The 20,240-nt window shown below is 38.5% G+C and overlaps 1 protein-coding gene across 1 annotated transcript in view; it reads right to left on the bottom strand.

Moving 5' to 3' along the window:
• Positions 1-20,240, bottom strand: part of ENPP3 (ectonucleotide pyrophosphatase/phosphodiesterase 3) — an 80,185-nt gene that overhangs the window by 24,123 nt on the left and 35,822 nt on the right. Inside the window, exons 9-16 of the mRNA XM_043888245.1 lie at positions 19,871-19,980; positions 18,374-18,439; positions 17,674-17,746; positions 9,795-9,903; positions 8,333-8,461; positions 7,924-7,955; positions 6,723-6,850; positions 1,105-1,171 (exon numbers count right to left, since the gene is read on the bottom strand). Coding sequence (XP_043744180.1) covers positions 1,105-1,171; positions 6,723-6,850; positions 7,924-7,955; positions 8,333-8,461; positions 9,795-9,903; positions 17,674-17,746; positions 18,374-18,439; positions 19,871-19,980 — 714 coding nt within the window. The remainder of the gene's footprint in view (positions 1-1,104; positions 1,172-6,722; positions 6,851-7,923; positions 7,956-8,332; positions 8,462-9,794; positions 9,904-17,673; positions 17,747-18,373; positions 18,440-19,870; positions 19,981-20,240) is intronic.

Here is a 20,240-nt window from a genome sequence, read left to right as displayed (position 1 = left end):
TAGGCATTAAAAGTCCCACTATTAAATGCCATGTAAACTCAAAAACAGACAAGAAACATGATTTAACAACTCTTCTATTCATATCTTATTCCTCTGTAAGGAATGCTTTCCATAATTTTTTTTGCGGTATGTTTTTTTATTATTGAAGTATAGTTGCATACAATATTATATAAGTTACAGGTGTACAATGGAGTGATCACAGTTTTTCAATATTCCATTTATAGTTATCATAAATATTGGCTGCTTTCCAGGTTTGAAAATGGTTTTTTGCATCATTTCTACTTGTGATATTGTACTAATGAAATCAAGTATAATTTATACTGTGTTTACTCCTAAATCCACCTACTTCCATAGTATCTCCTATGTCAACAGACCAGGAGAATACAAGGAATAGTGGACAATCAATGCAGCACAGTTCTACAATATCTGGACAACAGAAATTAGAAATTCATCACACAAGTCATATATTCTTTTTAAACTCCTTTCACATCATCATTCATATATATTACTACTACATGACAAAAAAATGTTGAAATTTATAAGCATTGAATTTTTGTACAACTTATATTTGCTCACTGATTTCTCAAATACATCTCTCATTTAATTTTAGGATAAAGAGACCTAAACATTTTTATTTATGTTTAGCTGATTTTGTGTGTTAGTCACTCAGTCCTGTCCAACTCTTTGCGACCCCATGGACTGTAGCCTGCCAGGCTCCTCTGTCCATGGGATTCTCTAGGCAAGAATATGAGAGTGGGTTGCCATTTCCTGCTCTAATTAAAGGTAACTTAATTATATTATGTCAAACAGATCTAATTGTTTTAGAATATAAATAACTAGAAGAACAGAATCAAACATGGGTAAGCAATTATTTTCAGGTGACAGGATTACAAATATACACTTATATATTTTCCCAAGAAAGTCAGCAAAGCATATTGCTTTGTTATGCCAATTGTCTACATCCACCTGTTAGAATGAAAACTTCCTCAGGGCAGAGGTCTTTATCTGCGTTGTTCACAAATGTACTCTAGAGTCCTGAACATTGTCTGCCACAAAGTAGGTGCTCAATAAATATTTGTTTTAAAAAAGGCAATAAGTTGTTACCTCCATGCTCTTAAACTCGTTGTCATAACCATGGTTGCCTCCTCCACAGTTTGAATATGCTTGACTCCTATAAAAAAATAATATTATTACACTGTGATCAGTCTATTTGATATGAGACCTTATTGCAAACTGAGCTTTCTAGGTTTTGGTGTGGTTTCTGCTTTTATATAAGTAAAATTTCCTGCCAACAATAGCATAAATATATTTATTTTCATGCTCAAATTCACAGCCACAGAGGAACAAAGAGAATGGTAGGAGAGAAGGAAGGAGAATTCCAGCATCTATAAATAGAATTCAAAAATGTTTGACTCTTAAACATTAAGAGAAAGATAAACAAAGTCACATATTTTTAAAAATTTGTCTTCAGGCTTACTTGAATGTTTATACATCCATGTCTGTGTGATTAAGATTAATTTCATTAATATATTTCTTTAAGCATTTCAGTACTTTAAAAATATACCTTTGGAACTGGAGAAAAATATCAATTCCTATTTTATGGCAGGTATATCTAGGGAAATAATATGAAAATATGGATAGAGAAAACTCAGGGTAAGTTAATTATAACATTTGGGCAGGAAAAGCCAGTATATTCTTTGAATTCAGTTTATTTTTAACTTTTGGGATTTTCTTCCATAGGTGGTTGTTCTATTACTTGAAAGACTTTTAAAAGTCAATTCATTTGTATTTTGCCTACATTTTCACATTTTAATCTTTGAATTGAGCAATATTAGCAATTTTATATGCAGTTTTTATACTTAAAAATAAAATAGTGATAAATGAACCTAAATTATTTAAAACAGTAAAGGATGAGATGGATGGCATCACCGATTTAACGGACATGAACTTGGGTAAACTCTGGGAGATAGCGAGGGACAGGGAGGCCTGGCCAGCTGCAGTCCATGGGGTTGCAAAGAGACACGACTTAGCGACCGAACAACAACAATTTTATACTGGTTCGAATTAGGTGTGCATGCTAAGTTGCTTTAGTCATGCTTTAGACTCTGCGACCCTATGGACTGTAGCCTGCCAGGCTCCTCTTTCCTGCAGGCAAGAATACTGGAGTGGGTTGCTGTGCCCTCCTCGGGGGGTCTTCCTGACCCAGGGATCGAACCCCGGTCTCATTATGTATCCTTCACTGGCAGGTGGGCTCTTTACCTCTGGTGCCACCTGCGAAGCCCTCAAAGTAGGCCCCCAAGGGAAAATGCTGACCGACTATATCCAAATCTGGGCCTTAAAAGAGTTTTCTCATTTGCTTCGCCCCACCCCATGGGCAAGTACACACACACACTCACACACACACACCCACACATGCAGTGTTTTGGTTATTTACATTGTAGCCTTAAGAACAGGCTTTAATTTAGTGTCATAAAAAAACTCAACTTTTAAAAAATTCATAACTGATTCTCAGTCATCTTAAATAAAAAATAAAAATAAATCAGAATATAAAAAATAAATCTCAACAGTGACCAGGTCACACTCAACTCTACCCAAATGAGAGAAGAAAGGAGAAACTAAATACTACCCAGAATGGAGAGAGCAAGAGAAATCCTATTTAAAATCAGGCTTAAGTTCATTACTGTAAGGTGCCAGCTCATGTCATCTTAATTCCAAAAAAATTGTTGGTAGAAGGTAAAATTTGTTCTAAAAAATATTTTTATCCTTATTGAATAGATGTTTGGTTTTCCTAAGATTATTGGAGCTATTTGATTGAGGTGAATTGAGTTTTAAATTCTGTGTGGCAAGTTAGAGTATTCATTAAAGAAAGAAAGAAAAGGTCTTTTGAACCAATTCATTGATAAAATTTTCTAAAATTGATCCTTTATTCATTTTTCTGTTTTCAGAAAAAAAAAAAATCTAGTTTTTGTTTGTTCATTTTTATATTTCCAACTCCTAACCCAACACCATTAGAAAACTTTAGTATTACAAAACTGCATTTGGAAGCAAAAGACAAAAACATTGTTTGAAAAAATCTATTTTCTATGGTTTTCCAAATGAAAACTTTAGAAATTTGTTCTCCTAATTACTCATGTTCAAGTGTTCCAAACACTAATTTGACTCTGGAAGTTACATATGGAAAAACGGAAGCTGGCACTTGGAAAAGATGAGATGATTTTATCTTTCAAAATTTAGCTCAACTTCCAAGTACTATCTAAAATCTCTTGGAGCAAACTTTCTTTTATCTTCTCTGTGTCTAATTAATAAAGTCAAAATCAAGGCCCCATTTCTCTGCCACAGCTGGATAATGACAAAGATGGATGGTGAGCAAGACCTCTCCTGATACCCAGTTAGTTACCAAGTCCTATCTTTCTCTGCCACATCTGTCACTTTCCCCTCACTTTCCTTTTCTGTTCTCACTGTTCTGTGCTATGATGGATCTGACCTAAGCTAGTGATCCTGACTCTGAACTTCAGAGTCTTCCATATAACACACACAAACATACCCCCCCCAAATGTATTTAATGCTATATATCCCTGCTGGAAATGGAAACACGTGTTTTAATGAGTACAAATGTGAGACAGAATAAAAAGAGCCAGTAACATCCTGGAAAATCTAAGTCATAATTTCACCACACATACTTGCCCAATAGTGTGCTGACTGACTAGTTCTACCATCCGCCATGGCTTCACAGCTTCCCTTGGGGCTGTCATCACGCTAAAAAAACGGGTTATGACCTCCGGTGGCTCAGCATCTGCCTGCAATGCGAGAGACTTTGGTAGGGTCTCTGGGCCAGGAAGATCCCCTGGAGAAGGGAACGGCTACCCACTCCAGTGCTCTCGCCTGGAGAATTCCATGGACCCAGGAGCCCTGTGGCTACCGTCCATGGGGTCGCAGAGTCAGACACGACTGAGCTACCGACACTTTCACTTTTCTAACTGGCCTCCCTGCTACTCACGTGACCATCCTCCTCCATAGGGCAGCTGGAGGGAGCTCTCTGAAATGCAAATCCCAGTCTTTTCACCTTGAGCCACCTTCTATCTCCAGCGGTCTCCTACTTTCTTCACAAGTCACATTCCTGAGTCCTGACAGATAAGGCCCTTTGTGCAGAGGTCAGCGTCACTCACTAGATGCTCTAGCAATATGGATCTACTTCCAGCTGATGGAGTCAGTCCTTCTGCCTGGAAACCTGACACTATCTACCTTCCTTTGCCCCAGAGCTCCTACTGGCTTAAAAAAAGATAGAAAGTACTCCCCTGCTCTGAGCAGAGCCATCAGAGAAAGAAGCACCTCTGAGAAGTCACAAGCTGCCAGCGCTCAAGGCTTGGCAAGCAGACGAGTGCCTTCCAGCAAGGAGACGGGGTCCTTCTCCTCCTGTAAACACAGCCTGTCAAGCCTTGTTGAGCTGAGCAAGGGTTAGATTTCCTCTCTCACTCTGGGCTGAGTGTCTCTGTACAATGCTCAGATTGACAACTGCCTGGGCAGACCTGCTTATGTCACAGCATTTAGCCTAAGCCATCCTGAGTCTTCACAACCCAGAGCAGAAGTCACGCCCTCCAGGAAGCGTTCTCTGACATTCTCCGGCATTTGTATCCGCGGTGTGAAATCACTCTTTTTGTTTCCTTGTGCCTTGTCCTTGATCCCTTTGCAACAATTGCTACACCTGATTATAACTGTTGCCACCCTTCCTCCCTGGGTGACTATCCTTAGGGGGGACTGTGTCTATCTCCACTGTGAGCAAGGTACCTGGACTTACAGATGATTTGTCAGTTTCCATTCATAAAATAAAAAGCTGTTATTCATGTTATCTAAAAGGGAACTTTAACATTACATCAACTAGTTTCAAATAACTGGGTTTCCCCAAATTAGTAAAATATAACACATTTTTTAAAAGGGCAAAATAAGGAGGAGACGGAGGAAAACAGATTACATTAAATAAGCAAATTTGCTGTAATTTTCAAAAATGGAATATAATCTACTTATCAAATATTGAATATTATAACTAAAGATGACATATTTTAACTTAGAAAACAGCCTGAGCTTCATGTGTTAAGAGCTGGAGGTAGCATAACTCTAAGATCTAATCAGGTGAGACTTCCCTGTTGCTCTGGTTAGGGCTGTGGTCAACAATTCCTCTGATGTAAGTTAGTTTACTTTGAGTTGACATAGCAAGAGAATAGTAAAACCAGGTTCATGATGTGTTGCAGATGAGAAAATGAAGCCTTGAAATAGCAACATGTCCAAGGTCTCACAACTTGGACTCTGGGGCTGCTGCTCTGTTCACATCTCACTGCTTGCTAGTAAATATACAAAGCTCACAATTTGCGACTGAGTAATATCTCTCCTTCCAGAGCCCACAGTCCATGCTGTCAAACCCATGGGCACTTTTTCGTGTTGTACCATTGGTCTTCTAATTCACAGCCTTATACCATTTGATCTCATATCCTTAATATTTGGAGAACTCACATTTATATATTACAAACCCACACTACTAAAAACTTATAATCTAACAGAAATAAAGCTTAATCATGTTCGCGTATTTTAATCTCTTTTTTAAGAAAATGCTGTCCTAAGCCACAGGACAGTCCTCTGAGCCGAAGGGGCTCAAACTGCAAGAAGAAAGGCTAGTGCCATCTAGTGGCCCTATGTTAACCTGCACTCTCTCTGGCCGAGTGGTGCTCTGCTTGGCTTCCCTGTTACCTCAGAGGATAGACTCTAGAGCATCTTCAGTTCCTCTTTCTGTACACATTTATATTAGAGCCCAACTTCTCTTCCTTCATCTCCTCTTCCTTTATTAATCATATCTTTCAGCTACTGTGCCTTTATTTTCCTCTGTATTATGTAACATACAAATAAGATAGGCCAGAAAACATGGGCCAGAACCTGATTCCACTTACATATATGAAAAAATACTGTAATAAAATACAAAAAATAGGGAATGTGAGATAGGGAATGTAAAAGAGAATGTAAACTACCAGATAGGGTGTATTTATTTGTGTACTGGCTTATTATCAGACTTCTCCACTTGACGAAGAGGGCAGGAATTATTTCTGTATCCCAAAAGCCTAGAACAAGGTTTGGTACACATAGAGAAAGCACAAATAAAATTTTGCTGAATCAATTAATTAATTGGTTATTTGGAGATGGAATTATGGTTTATATTTTCTGAAAACAGACATATTTTGCAGATGCTCAATGATCAATGTGAATCACAGTTGTAACTAGAAAAAAAAAAGTTGTAACTAATTGGTTAGCTTGGCCTTACAGACATAAGCATGCTCTTTCAGAGAAACCACAAAGATGACAAAGACCTTAGAGAGCCATCTAATCAGTTACTCATTACCAGCCTGTGAGACAACTAATATCATTTTTATATCCTGTCTGCCACCTAGCGGAGACCAGAGTGGAGATCGAGAATGTGCTGGTACCGATAATCTCTGGAACAATTGATAAGCAGTCAGCCTTCTTCCTCATTCTTATCTACATTGTGAAGATTAGGATGCCAAGGCTGGCAACCTAGTAACAGTCATTTCATATAAACAAGTGCTAGATAGCATATAAAAGATCAAGAAATTGTCATGCTCAGGAAGACTCATGTGATCATAATAACAGCATAAGGTCAAGAAAATTTATTATGAGAGATGGTTGTTAAAAGTATTATGAGAAAAATTAGACACACAAACCTCACAGCCAGCCACTGTCGATCCACCAAAAGATTGACTTTGTCAATTCTGACATGTTTGGCAAAATGTAGGCGTTTTGGCAAATCAGGACTCAAATAGGGTGTGAAATGCTGATCGGGTTTTCGGCACTGAAAAAGAGGTAAATTATTTCTTCGTGACACCTATAAAATGGTCAAACTATGCATGAATGTAATGGATTTCCAAAGCCTGTGTTATCAAATCCCTTTGCACCTCTGGGATTATTAGGCATTTGCCCTTCCTCATCTCATCAACAGGACTTCTAAAGGGAAAACAATGTGGATTTAGAGTCTGTATATTAAAAATTCCCTACACCGCTCCTCCGTCAGCATGGGCACACTACATGTAAACCCTCACTAGCAGGGGGCAAGATGACCCCTCACGCTGACTCAAGATCAGGATATTAGGTGTAAGAGAAAAAAGGAGGGATTAACATGAAGGAATTTCTGCTTAAGCAGTCATTCCTGCTTCAAATTTGCAGTGTGTCCCAGGTTATAGTAACTATTCTTTCCCTAGTGTTTCTTTATCTTTAATCTCTCACATTTTACTCTGTTTTTACTATAATTGCATATTACCTATATGTAAATAAATCTAGCCCCACCCCAAGCAATGGTAAACTTATGAATCCATATAAATAGATATATATTTGCAAATATACTTTAAACACAGAATTATTAAAACCACTACACACTCTCCAGAAGTGGTGAACTTCACCTTGAAAAATGCCAATTGCTTTGAGCTATCTAGAATTTGCCCTGCTTTTACAACCTGAGATGCAAGAGCCAATTAAAAGCAGTTTCAATTAAAGAAATGACTGCTCTTAACTGTACAAAAAGATCTATAAAATCCATGATTTGCTATTTCCTGATATTGAATCACACAAAAAATGTGACGAACGATGTTGCCCAAAACTCACTGGCCTAGATGAATGAAACACCAGTCCACTTAATTCAGAAGTCAGTGAAACTGGTACCAAAACAAATTTCCTATAGTCGTGTCAATTTCAAAATAAAAACAGCTAAAATAAAAGCAACTGACAAGAATATAAAATAAGGTTGACTGAGGTTTAAGAAATAAATTACAAATGGTTTGAACTAGAAAACGTAGAATACAACTTTCTTGAAACCCAGATTAAAGACATTACATTAATCTAAATATATGTATTAGGAGTCAGTATACTTACACTGAGGTTCCTAACAATTTCTTCAGAATTAACTGTTTGAAAAGAAAAACAAATAAGTTATATCTAAATTGAAACTTGACAACTATAAAATTTAAACAATTCAGTTGAATTGGCATAGTTTATTAATGAATATGATCTGGTACAATTAAATAAAAAGTATCTTAAACAAAGAATTATTTTAATATTTAAGAATGGAGTGGAATATATTTTAACCAACAATATTAGATATTACCATAGACTTTATCAACAGACTGTACTTAAACATGGGAGTTTCTTATTTACTTCTGTGTAGTCTTCCCAAGAAGTCAGAAGAGGGGGTCTGGTAATACCTGAATTCTCAGAATTAGGGGCCTATATTATTTGCTTTAATTTTACCATTATTCTTCTATTTGGGCATCTTCATACTCACAGGTAAAAAAATCGTAAGGTATGTTACGAGTCCTGATGCGGGGGGCAGGTCCTTCAAACATGTAGAAGTTTATACTGGAAAAATAATCAGTCATATATTCTAGTTTGTCACAATAGGTCTGATCCATTCCTGAATTAAAGAAAAAAAATGTCCACTGAATGTAAAAGATGGTAACAATTGGTTGTCTCTGATCAGGTCAAACAGCAGATATTTTATGCTACATATATCAAACCAAGTTTTTGAGAAGATTTACAGTCTACCCAATTGCTTCATTCTAAATGGCAGGCTTTGAAAGTCTTGGTGGTAGAAGAGAAGAATCAGGTTTATAAGAAAGAATGGATAGGAATTATAAACAGATCATCTGTTCAACGTAGATCAGTTAATTTTGAAAAAGAAAGTTCTCTATTGAGAGCTAATTTATAAAATTTGATTTGTATATAAGGCAAGATGAAATACTTTCAAATCCAAAAGATAGCATGCATTTTTATATAACAATAAAATAAGTAGGAGAAAAAAGTTTAAAGAATATTTATTTTTCATAAGGGTCTTATTTAAATTTATATGAGCAGCATATGCTCCTAAAAAGATTTGGTAGTTAAATCTTTTTTTTTATTTGAAGATTTTTCAGACTCAGTCCAAACTTTTCTTTGTATTATTTTTATTTACTTCATTATTTTTATGTTTTACAATTTCCTTTAACAAGATATATACTAAAACATTTCCCTTAACTTTAGAACAATTAGAAACTCTTTAATTACTATGTTTCACATCATCTTGATGTCCTAAGATATAAACAGAAGTTCTACAGACATGCTCCTTCTCATCTTCTTGTCCCTCTAGGCCACCCCAGCTAGAAAAGGTCCACCTCTGCTTTATGCACTTCTCACACACCATATCAAGGAAACTACTCGGCACTGAGTTAGCACCTTAAAAAATAGTTGTTGAATGAATGAGCACTTTAAAAATGAGGTTGCTGAGGGCATGACAGCATCTCACTTCCTTAAACATTCAAGTTAACTGAAATGGAGAGCTAACCTCAAGTAGAGAAATGTGGAGTGCTAGGATTTTAGAGAACTCTATTCATATGATTCAAAAAAAATATGCAGAACATCGTAAAGCTAGCCAACACAGTCAATAGAAGCCAATCTATATGGAAGAATCATTTACTGGAAAAAAAGGCACTTTTTGTGATTGAATAACAGCCCAGCTGTATCCCTGTAGAGCTCTAACTCCATTTTTACAGAAAACGGAATGTATGGATAAATTTTTCAGAATGACTATTAGAATAATTAAACCTAAAGTATAAATTTTAGTCCTCTAGTCAGCACAGACTACCATTCGTAGCACATTCAAGAGCTTCTAGGTCTAGAAATACAGACTTTAAAAATCTTTATTATATTTGTGTGCTCCCTGAAGTGATAAGATAGAATCAATGATAAAATATGATTTAAAAAAAGCATACCGTGGTCAGCCAAAAGGATTATATTGACACAATTGAGTAAGTTTCTCTGCTTTAGGCCTTCCATTAACAATCCAAAAGTGTTATCTACCAACTGTAAGGCCTGAATTACCTAAGGACAAAAAATTGGAGTTAAGATTGTCTTCATGAGTTAAGGCTTAATTAATTAAATTATCTAATTGAGTAAAAATTAAATATATTTCCTTCTCTGAAATTGTTGGAATTTTGAATAGGATATCAGAGCCCAGCACCCATGCTACATGTACAAAAGACCAATTCCTTATATTCTTATAGACAAAAAAAAAAAAAAAAAAGCATTTTCCATAAGATGGAAGACTGGCCAATAAATATCTGAGAAAAAGTGTTCGACATCAACAAACATTATTCAACTGCAAATACTTTCCTGATAGTGTCCAATGCTGGGAAGAGTCCATAGACACTTCCCTAGGAGCCTAATGGTTATACATGTTCCAGAAGACTGTGTGATAATATGTACTCAGAGAGTTAGAAAGGGGCGTAAGTTGTAACCTAATAATACTGTTTCTGGGTGTTTATCTGAAGTAAACAGAGTGCAAATGGAGATTTACATGCAAGGACAGTCATCACATTATTTATTTACAATTTAAATACAAGAAAAAAATTATGCCACTTCCTTCAGTGGGCATACGCAATAGCCATTAAAATATATATATATGTATATATATTTTAAAATGCCACAGGAAAACAATCACAACACAATGTTACACAGAAAATGCTAAAATCAAACTGTATACACACTCATACATATTGCATAATGTGATTTTGTTTTAAAACATGTTTAGCATTTCATAGTAAAAGCCCACGAACAGAAAACCAAGATAAAATATATCAAGGTATTATTAACAGTGGTTGTCTCTGAATACTGAATTGGAGTTCATTTTTTATTTTGTTTATATTCTTTCATGTTTTTAGATTTTTCTACACTTTATCAATATAGTACATTGAATTGACTTAAGGTTTAAGTGAATAAATTTTTAACTAACATGACTTCATTATTTTTTTCAGTAGATAGAATGTATAATAGCAGTGGATTGGGAAACTGCCTTTTTTTTTAAGGAAGAATTTTACAAGCCAATTACTATTAGAGCACTATCTCATGAAATTCTCTCAGTAAATATTCATCAGTACATCAGTTCAGTAACTCAGTCGTGTCCTACTCTTTGCCACCCCATGGACTGCAGCACACCAGGCCACCCTGTCCATCACCAACTCCCGGAGTCCACCCAAACCCATGTCCATTGAGTCAATGATGCCATCCAACCATCTCATCCTCTGGCATCCCCTTCTCCTCCTGCCCTCAATCTTTCCCAGCATCAGGGTCTTTTCCAATGAGTCAGCTCTTCGCATCAGGTGGCCAAAGTATTGGAGTTTCAGCTTCAGCATCAATCCTTCCAATGAACACCCAGGACTGATCTCCTTTAGGATGGACTGGTTGGATCTCCTTGCAGTCCAAGGGACTCTCAAGAGTCTTCTCCAAAACCACAGTTCAAAAGCATCAATTCTTCAGTGCTCAGCTTTCTTTATAGTCCAACTATCATATCCATGCATGACCACTGGAAAAACCATAGCCTTGACTAGACAGACCTTTGTTGGCAGACTAATGTCTCTGCTTTTTAATATGCTGTCTAGGTTGGTCATAACTTTCCTTCCAAGTAAATATTCATGGATGGTGCTATTGGAATTTCCAGTTATAGAGACCAGGAAACTCGAGGTTCAACTTAAAGATCTAGAACAAGTTAATATTTCCCCATCTATTTTGTCTCTTCTTAAATTTTACATGAGGCTTAGTTTTAATCCTTCTGTTTTCAAGCTTCCCTCTTTCTTTCCTTAGGACATCTCCACTTCCATGCTGTCTATATGCTGCTAAGCAGTCTGATTCATCTCCTTTGAGGTCTAAATTCACGTTCAGTTGCCTTCTGGACATCTCCATTTGGACATCACAGGCATCCCAATTACAAAGTAATCTCCTCTAAGAAGATCCCTTCAGTGGCCTTACTGAAATGAACCTGCCTGCTTATGCTAGAAATCTGAAACTCTCGTACCCCATGACCTGTCTCACACAAAGTCATATCAAGTCTATCTCTTAATCTCAAACACATCTTCTTCTATCCACAATGCTGTCACTATCATAGTCCAAGTCACTACCATCTCTTTCCTGAAATGTTGCAAAGTCTAACTCATCTCTCCCTACTTTCCCTTGCTTCCTCTAACCCATTCCTCTTACACAGTAAAAGTGGTATTTCAGTTCACATAGATCTGATCAGGTCCTTCCCTGATCAAAATGCCTGAATACTTTCCATTGCACGTTTTATGGCCTAGAAGAACTTGAAAGATTTCGCGCCTGCCTCCTCTTATAGGTTTTCCCTTAGCCCACTCCTCTAGTTCATAGTGCTCCAGACATTAGTGGGAGATGGTTTTCCTTTGGCAATCCACACAGCACCTGGCATAGAGCAGCACATGGTAGGAGGTAGTTGCTATTATCATTTTTACCATCATCATATTATCTGTGTGTCTAGCCACCTACCCATTTGTCTGTCCATCCATTGCTCATTTTATGTGTTCCTCTAACATGTTCAGCTCCTGCCTTAATCAGGCCATTTGCAAACTTTTTTTCCTTTTTGTTATTCAGAGAACTTTCTAACCAGCCCTAACCCAGACTACGTTAACCCCTCAAGATCTCTCAGGAAATCCTGATCTGTTCCTTTGAAGCTCTTTTCCAAATTACACTTAAAATTTATTTGGATACTGAACTAGAGCACTCTATAGAAGAAAAAGATAAGGTGCCTAATGTCAGCCATAGGGATCAGATAAAGGCAGATTAGAGCTGTTGTTGTTTAGTCGCTAAGTCGTGTCTGACTCTTTGTGACCCCATCATGGACTGTAGCCCACCAGGCTCCTCCGTCCATGGAATTTTCCAGGCAAGAATACTGGAGTGGGTTGTCATTTCCTGCTCCAGGGGATCTTCCTGACCCAGGGATAGAACCTGTGTCTCCTGCATTATCAGGTGGGTTTTTTACCACTGAGCCACCTTGGAAGCCTCCGATTAGAGTATGCCCTCTCAAATCAAATCAAACATGCATAACAATTAAAATGGAAAAGAAGAGATGGTGAATATGTCTTAGATAGTTACTCCACCTGTTGGAGGCACAAACAGATCCTTGTGCATCAGGACTCAGGAGAGAGGAGTGGTAACCCCACAAGAGCCTGACCCAGACTTGCCCGTGAGTGTCCGGCAGTCTCCGGCGGGGGCGTGGGTTGGCGGTGGCCTGCTGCAGGGTTGGGGGCACTGGGTGTAGAAGTGCATGCATGGGACCTTTGGGAGGAGGGTGCCATTATCTTCATTATCTCCACCATAGTTTGGCACCGGGTAAATAAGAGGGATGGAACACAGCCCTACCCATCAACAGAAAATTTGATTAAAGATTTACTGAGCATGGCCCTGCCCATCAGAACAAGACCAAATTTCCCCTTCAATCAGTCTCTCCCATCAGGAAGCTTCCATAAGCCTCTTTCCTTCTCCATCAGAGGGCAGACAGACTGAAAACCACAATCACAGAAAACTAACCAATCTGATCACATGGACCACAGCCTTGTCTAACACAATGAAACTATGAGCCATGCTGTGTTGGGCCACCCAAGAAGGATGGGTCATGGTGGAGAGTTCTGACAAAACGTGATCCACCAGAGAAGGCAATGGCAAACCACTTCAGTATTCTTGCCTTCTGAACCCCATAAACAGTATGAAAAGGCAAAAATGTAGGACACTGAAAGATGAACTCCCCAGGTTGGTAGGTGCCCAATATGCTACTGGAGACCATAACTGGATAAATAACTCCAGAGAGAATGAAGAGATGGAGCCAAAGCAAAAACAGCACCCAGCTATGGATGTGACTAGTGATGGAAGTAAAGTTCGATGCTGTAAAGAGCAATATTGCATATGACCCTGGAATGTTAGGTCCATGAATCAAGGCAAATTGGAAGTGGTCAAACAGGAGATGGCAAGAGTAACATCAGCATTTTAGGAATAAGTGAACTATAATGGACTGGAATGGGTGAAGTTAACTCAGATGACCATTATATCTACTACTGTGGGCATGAATCCTTTACAAGAAATGGAGTAGCCATCATAGTCAACAAAAGAGTCTAAAATGCAGTACTTGGATGCAATCTCAAAAACGACAGAACGATCTCTGTTAGTTTCCAAGGCAAACCATTCAATATCACCGTAATCCAAGCCTATGCGCCGACCGGTAATGCTGAAGAAGCTGAAGTTGAATGGTTCTATGAAGACCTACAAGGCCTTCTAGAACTAACACCCAAAAAAGAAATTGTTTTCATAATAGGGGACTTGAATGCAAAGGTAGGGAGTCAAGAGATACCTGGAGTAACAGGCAAATTTAGCCTTGGAGTACAAAATGAAGCAGGGCAAAGGCTATTAGAGTTTTGCCAAGAGCACACACTGGTCATAGCAAACACCCTCTTCCAACAACACAAGAGAAGACTCTACACATGGACATCACCAGATGGTCAACATTGAAATCAGATTGATTGTATTCTTTGCAGCCGAAGATGGAGCAGCTCTATATAGTCAAGGAAAACAAGATAGGGAGCTGACTGTGGCTCAGATCATGAACTCCTTATAGCCAAAATCAGAATCAAATTGAAGAAAGTAGACCACTAGACCATTCAGGTATGACCTAAATCAAATCCCTGATGATTATACAGTGGACGTGAGAAAGAGATTCAAGGGATTAGATCTGATAGACAGAGTGCCTGATGAACTATGGACAAAGGTTTCTGACGTTGTACAGGAGGCAGGGATCAAGATCATCCCCAAGAAAAAGAAATGCAAAAAGGCAAAATGGTTGTCTGAGGAGGCCTTACAAATAGCTGTGAAAAGAAGAGAAGTGAAAGGCAAAGGAGAAAAGGAAAGATATTCCCATTTGAATGCAGAGTTCCAAAGAATAGTCAGGAGAGATGAGAAAGCCTTCCTCAGTGATCAATGCAAAGAAATAGAGGAAAACAACAGAATGGGAAAGACTAGAGATCTCTTCAAAAAAATTAGGGATACCAAGGGGACATATCCTGTAAAGATGGGCACAATAAAGGACAGAATGGTATGGACCTAACAGAGGCAGAAGATATTAAGAAGAGGTGGCAAGAATACACAGAAGAACAGTACAAAAAAGATCTTTACGACCGAGATAATCACAATAGTGTGATCACTCAACTAGAGCCAGACATCCTGGAATGTGAAGTCAAGTGGGTCTTAGGAAGCATCACTACGAACAAAGCTAGTGGAGATGATGGAATTCCAGCTGAGCTATTTCATCCTGAAAGACGATGCTGTGAAAGTGCTGCACTCAATTTGCCAGCAAAAGTGGAAAACTCAGCAGTGGCCACAGGACTGGCAAAGCTCACTTTTCATTTCAATCCCAAACAAAGGCAATACCAAAGAATCATCAAACTGGCACACAATTGCACTCATCTCACACGCTAGTAAAGTAATGCTCAAAATTCTCCAAGCCAGGCTTCAATAGTACATGAACCATGAACATCCCAGTGTTCAAGCTGGATTTAGAAAAGGCAGAGGAACCAGTGTTCGAATTGCCAAAATCCATTGGATCATCAAAAAAGCAAGAAAGTTCTAGAAAAACATCTACTTCTGCTTTTTTTTACTATGCCAGAGCCTTTGACTGTGTGGATCACAACAAACTGTGGAAAATCTTCAAGAGATGGGAATACCAGACCACCTGACCTGCCTCTTGAGAAATCTGTATGCAGGTCAGGAAGCAACAGTTAGAACTGGACATGGAACAACAGACTGGTTCCAAATAGGAAAAGGGGTATGTCACCCTGCTTATTTAATTTCTGTGCAGAGTACATTATAAGAAATGCTGGGTTGAAGGAAGCACAAGTTGGAATCAAGATTATGTGAGAAATATCAATAACCTCAGATATGCAGATGACACCACCCTTATGGCAGAAAGCGAGAAAGAACTAGAGAGCCTCTTGATGAAAGTGAAAGAAGAGAGTGAAAACGCTGGCTTAAAGCTCAACTTCAGAAAACTAAGATCATGGCATCTGGTCCCATCACTTCATGCCAAATCAATGGGGAAACAGTGGAAGTAGTGACAGACTTTATTTTGGGGGGGCTCCAAAATCACTTCAGATGGTGACTGTAGCCATGAAATTAAAAGACACTTTTTCCTTGGAAGAAAAGGTATGACCAACCTAGACAGCATATTAAAAAGCAGAGACATTACTTTGTCAACAAAGGTCCATCTAGTCAAGACTATGGTTTTTCTAGTAGTCATGTATGGATGTGAAAGTTGGACTATCAAGAAAGCTGAGTGCTGAAGAATTGATGCTTTTGAGCTGTGGTGTTAGAGAGAACTCTTGAGAGTCCCTTGGACAGCAAGGAGATCCAACCAGTCCATCCTAAAGCAAATAAGTCCTGAATATTCGTTGGAAAGACGATGCTGAAGCTGAAACTCCGATACTTTGGCCACCTGATGCAGAGAACTGACTCATTTGAAAAGAGTCTGATGCTGAGAAAGATTGAGGGCAGGAAGAGAAGGGGATGACAGAGCATGAGGTGGTTGGATGGCATCACTGACTCAATGCACATGAGCTTGAGTAAATTCCTGGTGATGGACAGGGAAGCCTGGCATGCTGCAGCCCATGGGGTCATAAAGAGTCAGACACGACTGAGTGAATGAACTGAACTGAACTGAATTCACTCTTAGAATAACCTGATTAAGTTTTGAATTCTGTGAGTCAAGGGTGGTGTAGGAATATAAAAAAAGACTAATGGGTTCAAGAAGCTTTCCTGGAGGCTCAGTGGTAGAGTCTGTCAGGCAAGGTAGGAGACACAAGAAATATGGATTCAATCCCTGGGTCAGGAAGAGCCCCAGGAGTAGGAAATGGCAACCCACTCCATATTCTTGCCTGGGAAATCCCACGGACAGAGGAGCCTGACGAGCTACAGTCCATGGGGTTGCAAAAGAGTCAGACACAACTGAGCAACTGAAAAAAAAACAGTGGGCTCAAAGTGGTCAGACTTGAGCACAGCTTATATTAGAAATCATTTTGATTTAATGAGAAGGAAGAAGAAGGTTATTTCTGACCAGCAGCTAAGTCACACTAGCAGAATAAACACACTTGCATTCCAACAGAGGACAGCCATGATGTGATCTCCATGGGGTAGGGAGACACCACACTAATGGGACACTGCTCCCTTACACTGTGTCTGGGACAAGGCAGGCTCGAGTGGGTTTTAGAAGAGAATCAGCTTTTCTAAAAAAAAATCATACTTAAGAACTGTATTTCTGTAATAAATACAAAATGGTTTAGATAATGAAGAGACAAGTATTGAAGAGTCTACTTCAATTATCACGGGGGTCTAGACAGGGAATAATTCTGCCTGATCAGTAATATATTGTCTAATTATAAGGAATTCTTATTGGAGCTCTGCTTTGATGGACAGCTGGATAGTCCACAATGGACTTTCAGGTGACATGGCTTGAAATGGGGTACATTAACATCTTGACACATAGGATCTAGCCTTGATGTTCTTGTTACATGAAGTAACAAACTGCATCTAAGTATACAATAAGTGTTATCAAATTAATCAAGATGCAGTTAATAAGACAGATATTCTTTTCAGACTTTCAACTATTTTGTAACTAATAAAGCAGATAATTTTTTATATTTTTAGCTATTTTTATGTCTTCATATATATATCACATACACTTGTATTCAGTGGAAATTAAAGAATAGCATTTCATGTTGTAGGTGAAGGTCAGATGATTTTACCCTTGTTTAAAAAAGAAAAACTTACTCCGGCACTGACTGGTCCATAACTGTGTCCTGCAGAATCAGGTTCCTCCACGTATATGGTGTAAAAATTGGGTCTAGGGGTAAAATCGAAACAGAGAGATGTTATCCATTTGGAATAAAGGTACAGGTTGGATCTGGGAGATTCGTAGATCTGGAACTTTGTGGCAGCTCCTCCTCTTTTTCTCTGGCCTTTTCTTCTCTTCCTGGAGAAGGCAAAGGCTACCCACCCCGGTATTCTGGCATAGAGAATTCCATGGACAGTATAGTCCATGGGGTTGCAAAGAGTCAGACATGACTGAGTGACTTTCTCTTTCACTTCCTTCTCTTCACCCAGGCCCAGCGGTTCCACTTGGCCTTGGCAGGAACGGTGGTCCAGTAGGAAGTAAACAAGACCTTCCAGGATGCAAGCGCTGGTCTGACTCAGTTCTGAAAAATCTGTCTTGTTCTTGCTGCTAAGGCCTCTTGTGGTGTGCTTCAGCCCTTGTGTTTCCTGGTTTGTGACTTTCACTGACCCTTTGTTCTGCCACACAAGTTCTTTCTTTAAGTGCCTAGTTTTAGGAATAATTCTTTAAAAATGCCCATAGAAAGGAAATGCCAAGCTTCCCCCACCCTCAGAATAGTCATTTAACGTAATGAAGTACTTTCACTTTATTCCCACAGATATCCTGCTCAGCCAGCACTTTCCTGATACCAGGTATTACCTTTCAGCTTTGGGTAGGTCCAGCCACTTTAACAGTGTAAAGATCCTCTCTTCATATGTGACACTTCTGAAATGAAAAGTAAACATAACTTTAAAAAATTCATCAAATCAAGGAGAACTTCATTATATTCCTACTCAAGAAGGCAGATTGATATTTTCAGATGTTTCTTTTGTGTTCATTCATATACTAAAAAGAACACTGAAAGGGATTCAATATTACTTGAAGAGATTCCTGTTTTCAACACCTATACAGAGATACTTGTGCCTTGATATAAATTGTGTATTGCTTTCTTTCCTTCTCATTCATCTCACCTTCATTGTTACTCCAATTAAAATAAAGTTGTTTTACATTAGTCACTATTCATCCATTCAATATGCTTGTTTTTGTTCATTCATTTGTGCAGTTACGTGTACTATCTATTGTCAGCCATCATTTTGTTCCTTTTAAATGGAATGTATCCGTGAGAAAACCAAAGATGGCTTCCTTCCTAGAGGTCACATTCTGGTCAAGGAAGACAAGCAATAAATAGGCCTTTTGTTGTCTTTCAGTTGCTAAGTTGTGTCAGACTCTTTGTGACCCCTTGAACTGCAGCACACCAGGCTTCCCTGTCCTTCACTATCTCCCTAAGTTTGCTCAAACTCAGGTCCATTGAGTCAGTGATGCCCCAAAATAAATTACATAGTATATTAAAAGGTGATAAATGCTATGGGGGAAAAAAAAAGACGAGAACCAGAATAAGCGGCACTGGAGAAACTCAAGTGGGAGGATTTGAATTTGAAATCTTAGTGTGATCAGGCTAAGACAATGTTGAGAAGGTAATTTTTGAGCAACAGCCAGAAGGAGGTGAGGGGGCAGGCTATGCAGATAAATGGAGGCAGATTATATGGGGCAGAGGAACAGCCTTCGCAGAGGCCCTGCAGTGGAAGCAAGCTTGGTGTCCTGGTGTACTGGGGTCACCAAAAAGGTCAGTATGGCTTGAGAGGGGTGAGAGAACCCAGGAAAATAGTAGGAAAGGAGTCTAAGAGGCAGGGGGATAGCAGGACTCATTCCAACCAGGGCTTGTTGGCTGTATTCTGTACAAAACTGGGAGCCTTGAAAGTGAGGGGTGCAAAACAGTATCATATTCAGACTTGCTTTTTTAAAATAATTATTCTGGCTGATGAATTGATGATTACAGGAAACAAACATATAAAGAGGGAGATGTGTCAAAAGGCAACTGAGGTAATACAGGCAAAAGAGGATGACACCTCAAACCATTGTTAGTGCTGGAAGTAATCAAAAATTCTCAGACTGCATATATCTTGAATTAGAGGCACAAGCATTTACTGACAACTGGATAAGGGATGTAAGAGGGAGAAATCAACACTGACTTCAAGATTTTTGGCCCAAATAACTGGAAAAATAAAATTATCATTATGATTAAGACCAAAAAAACAAACAAAAAAACCTCAAATCATTCCTGCCTAGATGGGATTACATTTGCAGGTGTTTTCCTACCTGTTGTAAACCCTATATATGGAAGGATAGGTGCCATTTATAGCCACATCCGATCCTGGCCAAAAGTAAGTACCAGCTTTTAAACCTTGATACATTGCTGTCAGCCAGATCTATAAGAAGAGAAAATTTCAAATAAGTGGAGGTCAAGAAATGACGCTATTTATGAGAAACTGAACAATATTAAACCATTGCAAAATGTATTTAATTTTTAAAAGGTGTTGAAATTATTTTGAATTTCTACTTGCAGCAGTTTTAAAAAGTTACTAATTAGGTATCCACTTCAAAAATGAAAATGCGTAGGAAGGCAATAAGAAAGATCATTTTTCAAATTGGTAAAATTGTACAGTTGTTCTCTCCCTTTTAAAGATTT

This window comes from Cervus elaphus, chromosome 26 (assembly GCF_910594005.1).
Source record: "Cervus elaphus chromosome 26, mCerEla1.1, whole genome shotgun sequence".
In the NCBI taxonomy this organism is placed as follows: domain Eukaryota; kingdom Metazoa; phylum Chordata; class Mammalia; order Artiodactyla; family Cervidae; genus Cervus; species Cervus elaphus.
Note: the sequence above shows the minus strand (reverse complement) of the source record. Positions and strands in the feature narration are given on the sequence as shown.